This window comes from Rhinopithecus roxellana, chromosome 19, assembly GCF_007565055.1.
Source record: "Rhinopithecus roxellana isolate Shanxi Qingling chromosome 19, ASM756505v1, whole genome shotgun sequence".
Taxonomy (NCBI): domain Eukaryota; kingdom Metazoa; phylum Chordata; class Mammalia; order Primates; family Cercopithecidae; genus Rhinopithecus; species Rhinopithecus roxellana.
Window position 1 is genome coordinate 25,234,022 of NC_044567.1, and position 19,392 is coordinate 25,253,413.

The 19,392-nt window shown below is 41.8% G+C and overlaps 2 protein-coding genes across 2 annotated transcripts in view; one reads left to right on the forward strand and one right to left on the reverse strand.

Moving 5' to 3' along the window:
* Nucleotides 1-6,659, reverse strand: part of PRR11 (proline rich 11) — a 47,030-nt gene extending 40,371 nt beyond the window's left edge. The window contains exon 1 of the mRNA XM_010376824.2: nt 6,353-6,659. The gene's annotated coding sequence lies outside the window, so the exon portion shown is untranslated. The remainder of the gene's footprint in view (nt 1-6,352) is intronic.
* A 217-nt stretch (nt 6,660-6,876) lies between these two features.
* Nucleotides 6,877-19,392, forward strand: part of SKA2 (spindle and kinetochore associated complex subunit 2) — a 43,416-nt gene continuing 30,900 nt past the window's right edge. Inside the window, exon 1 of the mRNA XM_010376825.2 lies at nt 6,877-7,027. Coding sequence (XP_010375127.1) covers nt 6,995-7,027 — 33 coding nt within the window. The 5' untranslated portion in view covers nt 6,877-6,994. The remainder of the gene's footprint in view (nt 7,028-19,392) is intronic.

Genomic DNA, 19,392 nt, shown 5'->3' on the forward strand with positions numbered 1-19,392 from the left:
TTTGTGTGTGTGTGTTTTTTTTTTTTTTTTTGTGTGTGTGTGTGTGTGTGGTTTTTTTTTTGAAACAGAGTCTCTGTTGCCTGGCCAGCCTGGAGTGCAATGGCATGATCTCAGCTCACTGCAACATCTGTCTCCTAAGTTCAAGTGATTCACCTGCTTCAGTCTCCCAAGTTGCTGGGACTACAGGCACACACTACCACGCCCAGCTAATTTTTGTATTTTTAGTAGAGATGGGGTTGCTAATTTTTGTATTTTTAGTAGAGATGGGGTTTCACCATGTTGGCCCAGCTGGTCTTGAACTCCTGACCTCAGGTGATCACCTGCCTAAGCCTCCCAAAGTACTAGGATTACAGGCATGAGCCACAGTGCCTGACCTATGTATTTTTTAAACTAATTTTTTTCTTACACTGCTTTCTCAAATAATCTGAAAAACCATTAGAAACATAAACATATAGGCCAAGGGTGGAGGTTCATGCCTGTAATCCCCTGCACTTTGGGAGGCTGAGGTGGAGGTGGGAGGATCCCTTTAGCCCAGGAGTTTGAGACCACTCCGGGCAACATAGTGAGAGTCCCAACTCTATGACAAAAAAAAAAGAAAAAGCCTGGGATGGTGGCCCACCTATAGTCCTAGCCACTCTGAAGGCTGAGGCGGGAGGCTCACGTGAGCACAGGAGTTTGAGGCTGCAGTGACCCATGACTGTGCCACTGTACTCCAGCCTGGAAGACAGAGCCAGAAACTGTTTTCAAAAAAAAAAAAGAAGAAAAAAACCCCATAAATATCCTAAATAATTCTATGATCTCTAGAAATTACTCTCATTTTTACTTACATCCTCTTTCATTAAGAAAAGATTTCTAGGCTAAGGAACCAGAAAACTGGTACATCTGGAGCTCTTGATAACAAATCAAACAATAATAAAGGACATATTATAGGCCGGGCATGGTGGCTCACGCCTGTAATCCCAGCACTTTGGGAGGCCGAGGCTGGCGGATCACTTGAGGTCGAGTTCGAGACCAGCCTGGCCAACACAGTGAAACCCCGTTTCTACTAAAAATATAAAAATTAGAATGAGGCTCAGTCTTAAAAAAAAACCCCAAACCAAAACCAAAACCAAACAAACAAAAAACAAGAGAAATTATACTGTAGAGGTTAAGGATGAGGAACAGGGAGTTATACTGCATAGGTTCAAATCATGGCTCTACTATACTCTCGTAAGTTATTATTTATGACCTTCAAGAGATTCTTAGTCTTTCTGCGTCAGTTTCCTTCCCTGTGAAATAATAATATTAATAGGAACTTGCTTCAGAGTTTTGAGGAGTACATGAGTAAATCATGTAAAGTATTTACAGTGCCTGGCAGGCAATAAGTTTTATTGTTACCATTATTATTCCTTGATTCTTTTTTTTTTTTTTTTTTTTTTGCTGCTTGAGATTACTATATCAGATTTTTTAAAATACAGAAGTTTAATTCAACAACATATAGTGATAACTCGCTATGAAGATGAATAAGACACATTCCTGCTCTCCAAGAGTTTATAGTGGGGAGAGATGGGTAAGCAGAAAGTAAACAGGTATACAATATGGTATGGGTTATGATGGGATATGTATATGATATTAATGGAGAAATAAAGCAAGGGCACATAATTCTCCTATAAGGGTTGAGGTTTTTGGAAAAGGTTTTGCCTAAGCTGAGCTTTGATGAAGGGGCTAGGTTAAGGTGGGCCTGGGAAGGAGTCATCCCATCAGAGGGAATAACATGGAAACATTTCACAGAAAGGTATGTCAGGGTTTTCAGACAAGACTCAGTGTGACTAAAGCGTATCCTGCAACATAAAGTTTTGTCAGGGAGCAATGAGTGATGAAGCTGGAGGGTAGATAAGGACCAAGACATCAGAAACAATAATGGATTTTAAGCAGATAACTGTCATGCTCATATTTGCTCTTTAGAAAGAACGGTTTGGCCGGGCGCGGTGGCTCAAGCCTGTAATCCCAGCACTTTGGGAGGCCGAGATGGGCGGATCACGAGGTCAGGAGATCGAGACCATCCTGGCTAACATGGTGAAACCCCGTCTCTACTAAAAAAATACAAAAAACTAGCCGGGCGAGGTGGCGGGCGCCTGTAGTCCCAGCTACTCGGGAGGTTGAGGCAGGAGAATGGCGTCAACCCGGGAGGCGGAGCTTGCAGTGAGCTGAGATCCGGCCACTGCACTCCAGCCTGGGCGACAGAGCGAGACTCTGTCTCAAAAAAAAAAAAAAAAAAAAAAAAAAAAAAAAAAAAAAAAAAGAAAGAACGGTTTGGCAGCATTGTGGAAGTTGGATTTATGGGACCATGACTGAAGGCAAAAAGTCCACTTACAAACCTATTGCAACTGTGTAGGGGATAAGGACCTGATTATAGGAGTGACAGTAGGGTATCTAAAGACATCTAACTGTTTGTGTTCTATGTTCAAAGTCAGAAGTTCAGGGGAAAGATACTAGAGAAATACTGCACTCATAAGTGTATAGATGGCTAGAGAAAATAATAACACTAGAAATGGGTGAAATTACCCAGAGAAATATGTGGAGTGAAAAGATCTGTGATCTGACTACCAAACTTTAAGAAACACCATGTATAAGGAGTGGGTAGAGAAAGAAATAGAAAAGACATAGCCAGGAAGGTGAAAAGACTGCAGAGAGTCGGCCGGGCGCGGTGGCTCAAGCCTGTAATCCCAGCACTTTGGGAGGCCGAGACGGGTGGATCGCGAGGTCAGGAGATCGAGACCATCCTGGCTAACACGGCGAAACCCCGTCTCTACTAAAAAATACAAAAAACTAGCCGGGCGAGTTGGCGGGTGCCTGTAGTCCCAGCTACTTGGGAGGCTGAGGCAGGAGAATGGCGTAAACCCGGGAGGCGGAGCTTGCAGTGAGCTGAGATCCGGCCACTGCACTCCAGCCTGGGCGACAGAGCGAGACTCCGTCTCAAAAAAAAAAAAAAAAAAAGACTGCAGAGACAATGGAGCTCCTATTGGAGTAAAGGCTTATAAAAAAAATGAGGGTGTGGGAGGCTGGGCGCAATGCCTCACACCTGTAATCCCAGCACTTTGGGAGACTGAGGTGGGTGGATCATCTGAGGTCAGGAGTTTGAGACCAGCCTGACCAACAGGGTAAAACCCTGACTCTACTGAAAATACAAAAATTAGCCAGGCGTGGTGGAGTGTGCCATAATCCCAGCTGCTCCGGAGGCTGAGGCAGAAGAATCACTTGAACCCAGGAGGTGGAGGTTGCAGTGAGCCAAGATCATGCCACTACGCTGGGTGCATGCCACACCTGGGTGTGGGCCAATGTGAGTATGAATCAGAGATGTTTCTCTGATTAATTTACCCTGTCTCTTCTCCTTACCATCCCCTCCTTTCTGTTCTCTAACTTCAGTTGCCTTCACCATTTTTGTCTTTCACTATTGTCTATTTTCCTTTACTGTTTTTATTTAGAAAAATTTCAAGCTTTCAGGAAATAAAAAATTTACAATAGTATAATAAGCACTCATATACAATTCACCTAGATTTACCAATTGTCAGTTGCCGCCTTTGTACACACACTCTTTCTGTATGTATGTACAGATATATACATACATAAATTTTTTAAGGTTTTGATTGAATAGATTTAGTTGCAGACATCATGATACTTTACTCTTAGATATTTTAGCTTTTGTTTTCTAACATAAACATGGAAATTTTCTGACAAAACCACAATCACAGTCAGGAAATTTAACCTTGTTATTATATGATCTAATAAACAGCCCATATTAGGATTGCCCCAGTTGTCTCATTATCCCTTAGAGATTCTCCCACCCTGGTTCCACAACACATTTAGCTGTAGTATCTAGTATCTCTTTAGTTCCCTTTAATTCATAACAATTCTCCAGCTTTTCTTATTTATGTATTTGCTTCTTCATATTTATAATTTTGAAGAGTCCAAGTCAGTCGTTTTGGAGAATGTGTCTTAGTTTGGGTTTGTCTGAGTGTTCCTTCAATGATTCTCCTGCCTTCAGTCTTTCTGCTTGCCAGTTCATTTTCCACATTGTTACCAGAGCTGATACTTTAAAACAAAATGAGATCTAGATATTCCCTTGCTTAAAAGTATTTGAAGGTTCCTTTACACACAAAATTAAATTCCTTAGCACGCCTTTCAAAGCTTTTCACAACTTACCTGTAATGGCCCTCTGCCATTAGAGCCTTCATCTCTTCTAGTGACTATCGGTTAGTACTTACAGGTATACTAAACACCAAATACTTTCTGTTTCTTTCTATCAGCCTTTCCTTCTGTTTGGAGTATCCTCCTCCAAGTCAACTTATACCTATCCTTCAAGATTCCGTTACTTTATCTTATAGATATTAGTTGAGTTTGTAATCCACCAAGTACTATGCTAGGTGCTGGCATACAATCTTGAACAATACCAACATAATCTTTGTCCTTCTGGATTTTTTTTTTGGGGGGGGACAGAGTCTTGCTCTGTCACCTGGGCTGGAGTGCAGTAGCTTGATCTCGGCTCAATGCCACCTCCGCCTCCTGGGTTCAAGCGATTATCCTGCCTCAGCCTCTTGAGTAGCTGGGATTACAGGGGCGTGCCACCACACCTGGCTAAGTTTTGTATTTTTAGTAGACGTGCGATTTTGCCATATTGGCCAGGCTGGTCTTGAACTCCTTACCTCAAGTGATCCGCCCGCTTTGTCCTCCCAGAGTGCTGGGATTACAGGTGTGAGGCACCGTGCCCAGCCACCTTACAGAATTTATACTGGCTGAAATGTCATCTCTTTTGCACTTCTATAGCACTTTATACACACCTTTATTATACAATTTATTACATTTCATTGTAATTTTTGCTTGTATGTCAGTCATCCTGCTGGACTGTTTTCCCAGCATTTTGAATACAGCAGGAGCTAAATAATGTTTCATTCAGTAAAGAATGAAAAGAAGCATTCCTGCTAAGTGTTAGTTAGCAAGTGTTACTTTAGTTAAGGAATATGTTCTAATATTGTCAAATTCTCTTGGTTAGGGAGGTTTTTATTTCTTCATATCATACCACATCTTCATATGGCTAAAAGATGGGTCTAAAGCTATTTTCCAATAGGAAGATGCAGTAAATAATACAGTAAGAATTACAGTCTTTTGCAGGAGTTGGCACTGCTGCTTCTGTTACAACTCCTCCCAATGATATGAAAAGTTGTTTGCGGCCGGGCGTGGTGGCTCACGCCTGTAATCCCAGCACTTTGGGAGGCCGAGGCGGGTGGATCACGAGGAAATCAAGACCATCCTGGCCAACAGGGTGAAACCCTGTCTCTACTAAAAATACAAAAATTAGCCAGGCGTGGTGGCGAGCGCCTGTAGTCCCAGCTACTCAGGAGGCTGAGGCAGGAGAATCGCTTGGACCCGGGAGGCGGAGGTTGCAGTGGGCCGAGATTGCGCCACTGCACTCCAGCCTGGGCGACAGAGTGAGACTTCGTCACAAAAAAAGAAAAAAAAAAAAGGAAAGTTCTTTGTTCTGGGGAACTTTCAAAGCTGTGGCAGCAATGGAAGTGGCTGTTGCATTTCATTGCCATCTTCCTAAAACACATTTTTATGGAGGTCTCTTGCGCTCCTCCACAAATAGCCTTCAATTACTTAATTTCCATTACCAGTTCAACTGATACTTCTTGAACACCCATAGCACTATTTCTGGGTACTTGCTTTTTAAAAATTTTATGTTTTATGCTGTTTTTGTTTGTTTTGTTTTCTGTTTTTTTGTTTTTAGCATTGCTTTTTTTGTTCCTGTCTTGTTTCTCCAAATAGACTGCAGTTCCCTAAAGTCTCATCCCACACAGCATTAGGCACTCAGTAAACAGGACACACATTTAAAATGGACACTAACAGAATGCCGGACAATATCAAGTAACATAGTAATATTCCCAGTCAAGAAATGTACCAACTTAAACTTTAATGTGCATAGAAATCACTGAGGGAAATCTTGTCAAAATGTATATTCTGATTTAGTAAATTTGGCTGGGGCCCGATAATTTACATTTGTAACAAGCAACCAAGAGATGCGGATGCCGCTGATCTGTGGACTTACACTGAGCAGCAAATATGTAAAGAAATATTCAAAAGGCATATGCTTTGCTCCAAAACATATCTTGCTAAGTGTTAATTAAATAGAAGTATGGTTAAGATGAAGCCAGGCCGAGCACTTCCTCCCCAGCCCCAAACCTACACTTCCCATTTCCCCTTCGTGTCCAGCCAAGGTCTCCCCCTCTTTAAACCATAAAAACACACAAGCAGCAACAAGCCCAGCTACTCAAGACGCGAGCTCAGATAACAAAGACATAATCGTTCCCGCACTTACTAGTCTAAGAGCCGGGGCAGTCGATGGAGTCCGGGCTGTGGCCTCTCCCACGCCATAAAAAAAAATTCAAAATTAAATCCTTGTCAGGGAGAGACCAATCGTAGACACGGTCTCTGCACGATTCGCTCTTTAGATAGCATAGGAGCACAGCCCGGCTTGTGATTGGCTGAGAGAGCACAGAGCTCCAGCCAATCAGAGCTGAGGCGCTTCTGGTATGAATAAGGTGAAGGCGGGAGAGAAGGGGAAGGAAAGCAGGAGGGGAAAGAAGGTGTGTTACGTCCCCTCTGCCGTCGGTGGAAGCTCTGGTGTGATTGGTTGGCTCTTCTTCCGATTGCACCAATCTCAAGCTCTTCTCTGCAGAGCCCTAACTATAAAATTGAAAGTAGAGAGCAGGGGGCAGCCAATGGAAAAAAAAATGTGCACAGCAGCCAATCCTCCTGCGGCGTTTTGTGTCTTTGCCCAACAGGAAAATGTGTCTCATGCAGAGGGGCGTTACCCAGTCGCCAATGGGCGGGAGCCTTTGGAACGGAGGAACCAATGGGTGCGAGACGTTGAGTGACAGCTGTCCAATGGAGGCCCTCCGTGCTAGTACGGCTTGCGGCTTAAGCGCCGCCGCGGTCTGAGGAATGTCAACTATTCAACATGGAGGCGGAGGTCGATAAGCTGGAACTGATGGTGAGTGCAAAGTGAAGGAGATCTACTGGGTAGTTTATTTTTCCCCCACGGCCTCGAAAGTGGGGCACAATTTGAAGTCGCCGGAAACTCCAGGCGGCGGAGGCTGGACCAGAGTCGAGTTCCCTCCTCCTGCACCAAAGGGAGCCGCCACCGTCTGGTGTCTAAACCGCCGCGGGGAAGGGGTTACATCCGGGAAACTCGTCAGGGAAATGGCGGGAGATGCTGAGGGTGCAGGGCCTTTGGAATTCCTTGTTCCTTGCCCTCATCTTTACACCCCTTACGGAACTGCGCCCAGTGCAGACCGCATTCTGTGTTTGTACCAAAAAAGATGTGAATGGAACGGTCCCTAAGCGTCCCAAGAAGGGAGGGGTGGTTCACACTCCAAGAAAGGGGAACGGAGGGTGGGGTGGGGAATAAACAGACGGGGGCGAGGAGAAATCCCTGTAGGGCCGACCCGCCCACGTTTTAAAAGGCTGGCCGAGAAAGTCTGAGAAAGGATGCTAGACTTGTATGCACAACTTCCTAACGGCCAAGGAAGCATCTAGACCCATTTCTTTTTGGTCCGGGGGTGGCAAACCTTCGGTGAGGGAAGAGGTGTGAGCGAAGGGGATCGGAACCACGAGCTCCTCTCCTGGAGCGCGGGCGGGATTGAGACAGGAAAGGCATCCTGCTCTTGAGTTGTGCACTTTCATTCATCTGTGAAAGTAGAGAATGGGGGCGAAGAATCGCAAAGTACTCCCGTTGTTGCTGGCGTATTCGGCCTGCTCGGGGGCGCCCAGCTGAGGGGCTGTCCTTCTAGTTTTCTTTAAGGATCCGTCCTTCACTTGTTCTCTTTATTCCCTCCCTCCCATCCTTAGATTACCAGCTTGATCGCCCGCGCTTTTTTCCTCTTAGTTCCCTTGTTATGTCTTCAGCCCTTTTCGTCCAGCATTATCTTTTTTTTTCTTTTTTCTTTTTTTTTTTTTCCAGGTTGGGCTGCTTTCCTTAAAAACCTGGACTTTGGAGGAAGCGCCTGCCACTGACCTCCTGTCTTTTTTTGTTTGTTTGCTTGTCTGTTAAATAAGATTGGCCGGGCGCAGTGGCTCATGCCTCTAATCCCAGCACTTTGGGAAGCCGAGGCGGGCGGATCATGAGGTCAAGAGATCGAGACTCTCCTGGCCAACATGGTGAAACTCCGTCTATACTAAAAATACAAAAATTAGCTGGGTGTGGTGGCACGCGCCGGTAGTCCCAGCTACTCGGGAGGCTGAGGCAGGAGGATTGCTTCAACCTGGGAGACGGAGGTTGCATTGAGCCGAGATCCCGTCACTGTACTCTGGCCTGGCGACAGAGTAAGACTCCGTCTCAAAAAAAAAAAAAAAAAGATTAAGTTTAAAAAAAGTAAAAAACTTATTTCTTCGTCTGTAATCCGTGCCTCCTTCCCACGCCATTCCCTGGCATTACTGCTTAGGTATTTGTGCCTGCCCTGCTTTCTCCAAGCTGAATCTTGGGCCTCTAACTTCTTCCTTGGAAAGGATGGGTAGTGATCCTGGAAGAAACCACCCACCCCCCATTCCCACCCCAGAAAAACAGGCCTTGATATATCTTATTTTCTTCTGATGTGCACATGAATTGGAGTGCCTCTCATATACAAATTTAATTTGAAGGCTTTCAATTACTTTCAGCATTTTGTGTTTAAATTTTCTTTGTGCAGTGTGTATGGGATTGGAGAAGTGTAGGGAGAAATGGGAGGGAAGAAGGAATAATTTCCTGCAGATTTTCAAACCTGTAATAATGAACTTTTAGTTCTAAGTTTTATTATTTTTATCATTGTCTTTTTAAAAACAAAATGTTAAGCATTGTAATTTGATTCTGTCAACAGGCTTAAATGTTAAGACTATCTTGCCCTTCTCCCATTCTGAATTCTTCCCTACTGATACAGATATTTCTGCTTAAATTCATAATTCATTTCTGCTAAATGATGCTAATTCTGCTTTTAACAGGTTGTTTGCTTCTCAAGTTGGCTGTTTTTAATTTTTAAACTTGTCTGGTTTTTGCAATAGAGTCAGTGTTCTCACAGGACTTCTTTAGATTGAACAAATTCTCTTTTAAGTGAACAATGATGAAGTAAACATTTTGAAAAAGTAGGTTTTAGAAAATTGTAAGGTAGCCAGACATTTAAACTTTTAGATATTGTTTGAATGATGAGGTAGTATTTAAATTATATTTGAAGACAGGAAACAAAGAAATGAGGGTTTTTTCCTTTCTTCCATCCTTGCAAGTAAATTAGTGGTAGCTTTTTTTTTTCCCTTTCAGGTTATTAGTTTGTTTCCATAATTATTAGGGTTTAGAAATGAATTTTTATCATGGCTTTAATTATTACTGCTTTATATTGCTTTAAAAGACAGTGCATCTCATCTTCAGATTTACCATGCACTTCTAGAAAAAAATGTTATACTTGTGGACCAGTTTATTTTATAAGGTTTTAAGCGTAAATGATTTCCTGTGCTATCTTCTGATTGTTGGTTTTACATCAGTTAAATAAATGATTTGTCAAGGAACTAGCATTGACTATTTAATTTGTGAAAAGAGAATGCATAATATTTAATTTGAAAAGAAAGTGTTTATCCTAATTTTGTTGATACCTTAAATTTTTTAAATATTTTTCTTGTTTGTAACAACTTCCAATTCAGAAAGTTAAACACTTATCTTTTAAACAATTGTCTTTAAAACCTGAAACTTGGCTACCAGCGTTAAATATTCTAATATTTTAGTTATGTGGCCCAGGATTTGACACCAAGACACTTACATTTCAGCTGTCCTTTGTGTGAATCCATTTCCTTAGTAGGCTCAATCCTACTAAGTAGTTGAACTGGATTGTTTAAAGTGAGGTTGGTGAAAATAATGAAAATATATTTTTGCATCAATCAGCATTACTAATGGGGGAATAAGCTTATTGTAGGGCAATCTTTGTTTTCTGACTTTTCCCCCTTCACTTAGTGATAGGGGGGGATTTGTTTAGCTTCGTTCTTTCGTGGTACTACTAGTGACTGTACACAAAAGGTAATGCAGTGTGACACTATGATACTATTTCTGTTTCTGGGTTTACATCTGACTTCTGATTGGGTTCTTATCCGTTAAAAAAGTTAGAATGTTAATTAGCTTGGAATTAAGGAAACTTGTTACTTAAATCTCAGTCCCACCTCCCCCTATCATTATTTTCTCTTTGATATTTGTAAGTTTGAAGGAAATGGAGATGCTTTCTGCCTATATTTAAGATTTCAGGAGTTCACTGAAATTTTGAAATCCCCTTGGATAGTATTCAGTTAGATAGAGTTAATGTTCTATTTACAGCACATTGATTCCCTTCTGTTGTTATAATAGCCCTTAGTAAACTCGAGATACAAAGCTGTAAGATGGTAAGTGCTTTTGTGTTTTCTTTGTATAGTGGTTTAGATTCCAGAGTGATAGATTATGTAGAGATTGAGAAATTTATTATTTTACTTTTCATTTGTTTTCTTTGATACTTGTATTCAAAGGGCTTGTTTTATGTGGTGGTTAATCAGTAAATTGCCTTGAAGAAGGAGCTAACCAACATCTCTGCAGAGAACAAAAATATTTTTCACAACTTTGTCTTAGTAGTAATTATAATTGGTTTTGTTAATAACAATCCTCAAGTATTAACAATACCCATTCTAATTACTATTAAGGCTTAGGGCATATTTACAAAATTCCTTTCTACATCTATGCATGTTTCTGTTTGAATGTTAATTTGTATATTAGTCATCAATAAGCAACATCACTTTGATATTTACGTCTTATCCTTTTTTTAAAAAACATTGATATAAATGTTTTTTGGTTTTGGATGTTTTTCTGTCCAAAATGGCAACCCTACTTTAAATTCTTTTCACACTGAAGCTTCAACTGATGCAAGATGCTTTTGTGTTCCTTTCCTACTTATTACTGCTAACGAATGCTCTGACTTTATTGCACTACTGTACTTTACAGCTAGCAGTGCAATAGTATTGTCAAAGCATCTGAAAGCAGGATGCACGCCAGAATTTTGATTCTTACCTTACATCTTCCTTCAGTATCAGGAAATAATTTACCACAACCTTTGTTGCTGAAAACTATAATGTTGTTACTAACAGTGTATCTTTTAGAAAGTCATAATTTGAAAAAAAAAAACCTTTTAACTAATTAAAAACTTACTATTTTACTGCATTATGAAACACATCTAGAGAATTTTTTTATATCTAAGTTGTTATGGTTTGTCTAAATGAGTAATACTTTATAATTTATTGCTTTCTGTTACATATTTGGATAGGTTCTTTCAAACTTTAGGTTTTATTTGAGTTTTATGATGAATTGGTAGTGATGAAAACGATTTCTGCTCTATATTTTTCTTGCAGTTACTTGCCCCAAGTCATCTTTTTTGTTGTTGTTTTTGCCAGAGACAGAGTCTTGCTCTGTTGCCCAGGCTGGAGTGCAGTGGCCCACTCATGCCTCACTGCAGCCTCATCCTCCTGGGCTTAGGCAATCCTCCCTCCTCAGCCTCCTGAGTAGCTGGGACCACAGCCGTGTCCTAGCATGCCTGGCTAATATTTTCTTGAAGTTTTTTGTGGAGACAGGGTCTCACTGTATTGCCGAGGTTGGTCTTGAACCCCTGGGCTCAAACAGTCCTCTTGCCTTGGCCTCCCAGAGTGCTGGGATTATAGGTGTGAGCCACTGTGCCTAGTCCGCCAAATCTTAATTGGTGTTAATTTTGTGTATTGTCTAGGAAATGGTTGAATTTAGAATCTAAGAGTGCTTGTTTTACAGTTTATTCTTATGAGATATAATAGTGTGGATTCATCACTTTTAAAAAATAATGAATTGTATTGAGATACAATTATATAAAATAAAAGTAAGTAAGCTATTTGTTAAGCAAAGCCGAAGTCTTGCTGTGTTGCCCAGGCTGGAGGGGAGTGACTATTCACAGGGCAATCATAATGCAGCACAGCCTAGAACTCCTGGCTTCAAGCAATCCTCCCACTTCAGCCTCCTGAGTAGCTTTGACTACAAGGGTGTGGCATGCCCAGTGAACTGATGAATTTTGACAAATGTATACAGTCATAACCACCACCACAGCCAGGATACAGAACATTTCTGTTACTTTACAAAAAGCTCCTTTGTGGCCAGGCACAGTGGTGTGCCTGTAGACCCAGCTACTCAGGTGGCTGAGGTGGGAAGATCACTCGAGCCCAGTAGTTCCAGACCAGGCTGAGCAACAGAGTGAGACCCCTACATTCCTTTGTGCCTCTTTGTGGTCAACCTCTTCTTCCCCAACTCCCTGGCAACCACTGATCTCTAGTTTAACTTTTCCTAGAATTTCATATAAATGGAATCATACATTGTACAGTCTTTTGTGTCTGGCTTCTTGCACTTAGCATTAATGCTTTGAGATTCATCCGTGTTGTATGTATTCGTAGTTGGACAGTTTTTATTGCTGAGTAGTATTCATTGTATAGAATATCACAAACTCTATCTACCAACTTATGGACATGGGGTCATTTCCACATTTTGCATATTATGAATAAAATGGCTATGGTTGGTCTCGAACTCTTGAGCTCAAGTGATCCTCCTGTGTTGCCCTCCCAAATGTCTTTGTTTAATTTTTTTTAACAATATTTTTTTCTTTTTCTTTAGAGACACGGTCTCATACTGTCACCCAGGCTGGAGTGCGGTGGTGTGATCATAGCTTACTGTAACATCAAACTCCTAGGCTCAAGCAATCCCACCTCAGTTTCCTGAGTAGCTGGAACTACAGGTGTGCATCACCATGCCCAGCTAGTTTAAAAATTTTTTTTGTAGAGATGAAGTCTCACTACGTTGCCAAGCTGGTCTCTAACTCCTGGGCTCAAATGATATTCCCACTTCAGCCTCCCAAAGTGCTGGGTTCTGGGAGTGAGCCACCATGAGTATGTCTTTGTGTGGACATAATGTTTTCATTTCTCTGGGGTAAATACTGAAATGGGATTTCTGGTAGCATGATAAGTGTATCCTTGTGGGGGGGGGGGAAGGTATGCTTGATCTTATAAGCAACTGCTAAAATATTTTTCAAAGTGACTGTACTATTTTGCATTCCCAAAGCTATTGATTAGGGTTCTAGTTTTTCCATAACTTTATTAACACTTGGTATTAGGTTGATGCAAAAATATCAATTTTAATTTTAACCCTTCCAACGGGTGTGTGGTAGTGCTCCATATAGTTTCAATTTGCATTTCCTTAACTAATGACATTGAACCTCTTTTCATGTGCTTATTTGTAGTTGGCATATCTCTTTAGTGAAATGTCTTACAATCTTTTGCCTATTTTCTTTTCTTGTTTTTTTTTTTTTTTTTTGAGACAGGTCTTGTTCTATTACCCAGTTTGTAGTAGAGTGGCGATCATAGCTCACTGCAGCCTTGACCTCCCAAGATTCAGATGATACTCTTCCGCCTCAGCCTTCCAAGTAGCTGAGACCACAGGCATGTACCACCACTCCCAGCTAATTAAAAAAAAATTTTTTTTGTACTAGTCTGGGCAACATGGCCAAACTCCCTCCTCTCTACAAAAAAACAGAAAAATTACTTGGGTGTGGTGGCGCAAGACTGTAGTGCCACATACTTGAGAGGCTGAGATGGGAGGATCACCTGAGCCTGAGGAGGTTAAGGCTGCAGTGAGCCGTGATTGTGCCACTGCACTCCAGCCTATTGACAGTGACACCTTATCTCAAAAAAAAAAAAAAAATTATTTTTTTAGAGATGGGTTCTTGCTATGTTGCTCAGGCTGGTCTCAAACTTATGGGCTCAAGCCATCCTCCCACCTCAGCCTTCCAGAGTACTGGAACTACAAGAGTGAACCACTGTGCACGGTAGAAAATAGTTATCTTAACAATATTGAGCCCTCTGGTGCACAAACATATCTTTCCATTTATTAGGTCTCTAAAATTTTCTTTCGACAGTTTTGCAGTTTTCAGTGTATAGATCTGCTTATAATTTTTTTTTTTTTTTTTTTTTTTTTTTTTTTTTTTTTTTTTTTTTTGAGACGGAGTCTCGCTCTGTCACCCAGGCTGGAGTGCAGTGGCCAGATCTCAGCTCACTGCAAGCTCCGCTTCCCGGGTTCACGCCATTCTCCTGCCTCAGCCTCCCGAGTAGCTGGGACTACAGGCGCCGCCACCTCGCCCGGCTAGTTTTTTTCTGTATTTTTAGTAGAGACGGGGTTTCACCGTGTTCAGGATGGTCTCGATCTCCTGATCTCGTGATCCGCCCGTCTCGGCCTCCCAAAGTGCTGGGATTACAGGCTTGAGCCACCGCGCCCGGCCTGCTTATAATTTTTTAAAATTAAAAAAAATTTTTTTTTTTTGGCCAGGCGTGGTGGCTTACACCTGTAATCCTAGCACTTTGGGAGGCCGAGGTGGGCAATTTACCTGAGGTCAGGAGCTCAAGACCAGGCTGGCCAACATGGTGAAACCCCATCTCTACTAAAAATACAAAAAATTCACCTAGCGCAGTGGCGTGTCCCTGTAATCCCAGCTACTTGGGAGGCTAAGGCAGGAGAATTGCTTGAACCTGGGAGGCGGAGGTTGCAGTGAGCCAAGATCGCATCACTGCACTCCAGCCTGGGCAACAGAGTGAGACTTTGTCTCAAAAAAAATATTTAATAGTCTTTTCAGTGTGATTTCTACTAGTGCTTTTAAAAATAGAGCAAAGACCAGGCATGGTGACTCACATCTGTAATCCCAACACTTTGGGAGGCTGAGGCAGGAGGATCACTTGAATCCAGTAGTTCAAGACCAGCCTGGGCAACATAGCCAGACTCCATCTCTTAAAAAAAAGTAGATCAAGAACAGTTACAACATGGGTTCTAAATGCATTGAATTTCAGAAGAAAGTAAACTATTTGTTAAGCAAAAGTCCTTTAAAAATGGTTGGGAAAATACAGATATCAGAGGGAAGAAAGATACCTAAATGTTAGGCATGAACTCAAGGACATCATTTGTAGAGAAAGAAGAACATAAATCCTCATCATAAAGCCATTTTATTCCAAATTTATGTGTGTGTATGTGTGTGTGTGTGTGTGTGATACATAAAATTTCTTTCTTAGTTACCAGCCCTAGCCTTAAGTGCAGCTGCTTTCCTCTTCAGCTTTTAATTACAAATTACAATTTCTTACTGTTCTCTGGTGGGCTGTTAGAGCAGTGGGTAGGATTTTCTTTTTTTTTCTTTTAATAACCTAGAGGAGGGGCCAAGGGATTCATCTGAGGATTTTTTTTGTTTGTTTGTTTTTTGAGATGGAGTTTTGCTCTTGTTGCCCAGGCTGGGGTGCAGTGGTGTGATCTCAGCTCACCGCCACCTGCACCTCGCAGGTTCAAGCGATTCTCCTGCCTCAGCCTCCCTAGTAGCTGCGATTACAGGCATGTGCCACCACGCCCATCTCAAAAAAAAAAAAAGAAAAAAAGACTATTCCAGATCGGCCAGGTACAGTGGCTCAGGCCTGTAATGCCAGTGCTCTGGGAGGCCGAGATGAGAGGATTGCTTGAGCTCAGGGGTTTGAGACCAGCCTGGGCAACATAACAAGACCTCGTCTCTACTAAAAATAAAAATAAAAACATTAGCTGGGTGTGGTGGCTGGTGCCTGTAGTCCCACCTACTTGGGAGGCTGTGGCAGGAGGATCATTAGAGCTCGGAAGATCACGACTGCAGTGAGCTATGATTGTGCTGCCACTGCACTCCACCCTGGGTTACAGAACAAGACCCTGTCTCAAAAACAAAAACAAAGAAAGAAACAATATCCCAGATAAATAAAATAACTAGTCTTAGATTTTATAAGCTCGTCCTTCTAACTTATCTCAATATATAACATTTTTAAAGTTAGAATCAGTCCTTGATTCAAGTTCAATATTTTTATTCTCATTTTATTATTTATTTATTTTTTTGAGACAGCGTCTCACTCCGTCACTCAGGTTGGAGTGCAGTGGCACCATCTTGGCTCACTGCAACCTCCGCCTCCTGGGTTCAAGCTATTTGCCTGCCTCAGCCTCCTGAGTAGCTGGGATTGCAGGTGTGCACCACCACGCCCAGCTAATTTTTGTATTTTTAATAGTGATGGAGTTTCACAATGTTGGCCGGGCTGTTCTCAAACTCCTAGCCTCATGTGATCCGCCCACCTTGGCCTCTCAAAAATGCTGTGATTACAGGCATAAGCCACCGCGCCTGGCGTAGTCTCATTTTATAAATAAGGAAATAATCTTAGCCAACTTTTGCTAAGGTTTCATCTAGTGATTTAGTGACTGCAAAATAAATTTAACTTTTTAAGACATTTTTGTCAGTAAATGTGAGAGCTGTAGTTTTACAAATCCTTTCTCTCCCCACCTAATTTGCCTAACTGTAGATAAAAGTACTTCCTACTTTGTTTCATTATGTATTTCCTTTTTTCTTTTGAGGTAGGGTCTCACTCTGTCACCCAGGCTGGTGTGCAGTGGCTCAATCACAGTTTACTGCAACCTTGACCTCTCGGGCCCAAGTGATCGTCCCACCTCAGCCTCATGAGTAGCTGACACCACAAGTGTACACCATGATGCCTGGCTAGTTTAAAAAATTTTTTTAGAGACGTGGTTTCTCTTTGTTGCCCAGACTGGTCTCCAACTCCTGGACTCAAATGATCCTCCTACCTTCTCCTCCCAAAGTGTTGGGATTACAGGCTTGAGCTACCATGCCTGGCCTTATTAAGTGTTTCTAGGTCGGACTAGTAACAGAGGCTAAAGATATTAAGAAACTTATCTGGGAGACAAAGATAAATACATTGACTAATGTATCTGTGATTAAGTACACAGATAAATTAAATACAGATGACATGGTGGGAAAAGTAGATACTAGATATTATGGGGGAACATTGGAAAGAGGAAATTAACCTGGGAAAGGTTTCTTCTTAGAGGTGAGATATAATCTGAGACTTGAAAGATGAGTAGGGATTAGCCAACTGAAGGAGAGGGCAGATATTCCAGGCAGAGGAAATAGTACATGTGAACGTCCAGAGATAAGCGTTTATTGTACAACTGGGGGAAACTGCAAGGGTTACAGTATACTGTTGAGAGGGAGAACTAGGAGTATTGAGAAAGTAAGATCGATATTCTAGCTATTAAGTTTTCTTACCATACTGTTTTTCTTTATTACATTTGTGAACTTTTTTTCCCAATTTTTTTATTGTGTTAAAATACATGTAACATAATGTTTATGATCTCAACCATTTTAAGTGGTATTAAATACATTCATAATGTTGTGCAACCATCACCATCATCCATCTCCATAACTTTTTCATTTTGTAAAACTGAAACTCTCGGCTGGGCGTGGTGTTTGTCAAGATGTCAACCGTTTGTCAAGATCTGCCCACCGTAGCCTCCTAAAGTGCTGGGATTACAGGCATGAGCCACCTGTAATCCCAGCACTTTGGGAGGCCAAGGTGGGTGATCATCTGTGGTCAGGAGTTCCAGACCAGCCTGGGCAATATGGTGAAACCCTGTCTCTACTAAAAATACAAAAAATTAGCTGGGTGTGGTGGCGTGTGCCTGTAATCCCAACTACTCAGGAGATTGAAGCAGGAGAATTGCTTGAACCCGGGAGGCAGAGGATGCAGTGTTGCCCTCTAAGCTGGGAACCTGGGTGACAGAGTGAGACTCCATCTCAAAAAATAAAAAAAAAGAAACTCTATACCCATTATACAATTACGTCTCTTTTCCCCTCCCCTCAGTGTCTAGCAACTACCATTCTACTATCTGTCTCTATGATTTAGACTACTCTAAATACCTCATTTAAATGAAATCATACAGTATTTGTCTTTATGATTGGCTTATTTCATTCAGCAAAATGTTCTCAAGATTCATCTGTTTTTTTATTGTAGCATATTGCAGATTTCCTTCAATTTTTAAGGCAGAATAAGATTCCGTTGTATGTATATACCACATTTTACTCATCTATTCATCTCTCCATGGACACTCGTGTTGCTTCCTTGTTTTAGCTATTGTGAATAATGCTGCTATTAAAATAGGTGTACACATACCTCTTTAAGACCCTGTTTTTAGTTGTTTTAGGTGTATACCCAGAAGTGGAATTGATGGATAAAATGGTAATTCTATTTTTAGTTTTTTTGAGGAACCACTGTACTGTTTTCCACAGCAGCTATACCATTTTACACACCAGCAATGGACAAGGGTTCCAGTTTCTCCACATCCTCTCCAACACTTGTCTTTTTATTTTATTTATTTATTTATTTTGTTATGGTGACTATCCTAATGACTGTGAGTTGGTTCTTAAACTTTTTTTTCCTTTAAGAGGGAGTCTCGCTCTGTCATCAGGCTGGAGTGCAGTGGCGCGATCTTGGCTTACTGCAACCTCGGCCTCCGAGGTTCAAGCGATTCTCCTGACTTAGCCTCCCGAGTAGCTGGGACTACAGGCGTGTGCCATCACGCCTGGCTAATTTTTGTATTTTTAGTAGAGATGGGGTTTCACGACGTTGGCCAGGATGGTCTCAATCTCTTGACATCATGATCTGTCCACCGTAGCCTCCTAAAGTGCTGGGATTACAGGCATGAGCCACTGTGCCCGCACTCCTAAACATTTTTTATCATTTTAAATTCATATTCTATAGTTATCATGAACCTATATTCCTTAATTTAAAACACTGACATATAAACATCCAGTTAAAGTTTTGGGGCTGGGCGTGGTGGCTCACACCTGTAATCGCAGCACTTTGGGAGGCCAAGGCGGGAGGATGACCCGAGGTCAGGAGTTTGAGAAAAATACAAAAATTATGCCAGGAGCAGTGGCTCATGCCTGTAATCCCAGCACTTTCGGAGGCCAAGGTGGGCGCATCACCTGAGGTCAGGAGCTCGAGACCAGCCTGGCCAGCATGGTGAAACCCCATCTCTACTTAAAATACAAAAAAATTAGCTGGGCATGGTGGTGCATGTCTGTAATCCCAGCTACTCGAGAGGCTGAGGCAGGAGAATCGCTTGAACCCCAGAGGCGGAGGTTGCAGTGAACTGAGATGTCGCTTTTGCACTCCAGCGTGGACAGCAGAGTAAGACTCTGACTCAAATAAAAAAAAAAAAACAAAAAACAATGAAAAATAGCCAGGTATGGTGGTAGGGGCCTGTAATCTCAGCTACTTGGGAGGCTGAGGCAGGAGAATTGCTTGAACCTGGGAGGTGGAGGTTGCCGTGAGCTGAGGTCGTACCACTGTACTCCAGCCTGGGTGACAGAGTGAGACTCTGTCTCAAAAAAAAAGAAAAAAGTTTTGGATAAAATACAGGGAAATTTAACAACTCCTGATTAAAACCATTATATATTGATTATGCTACACTTGTTA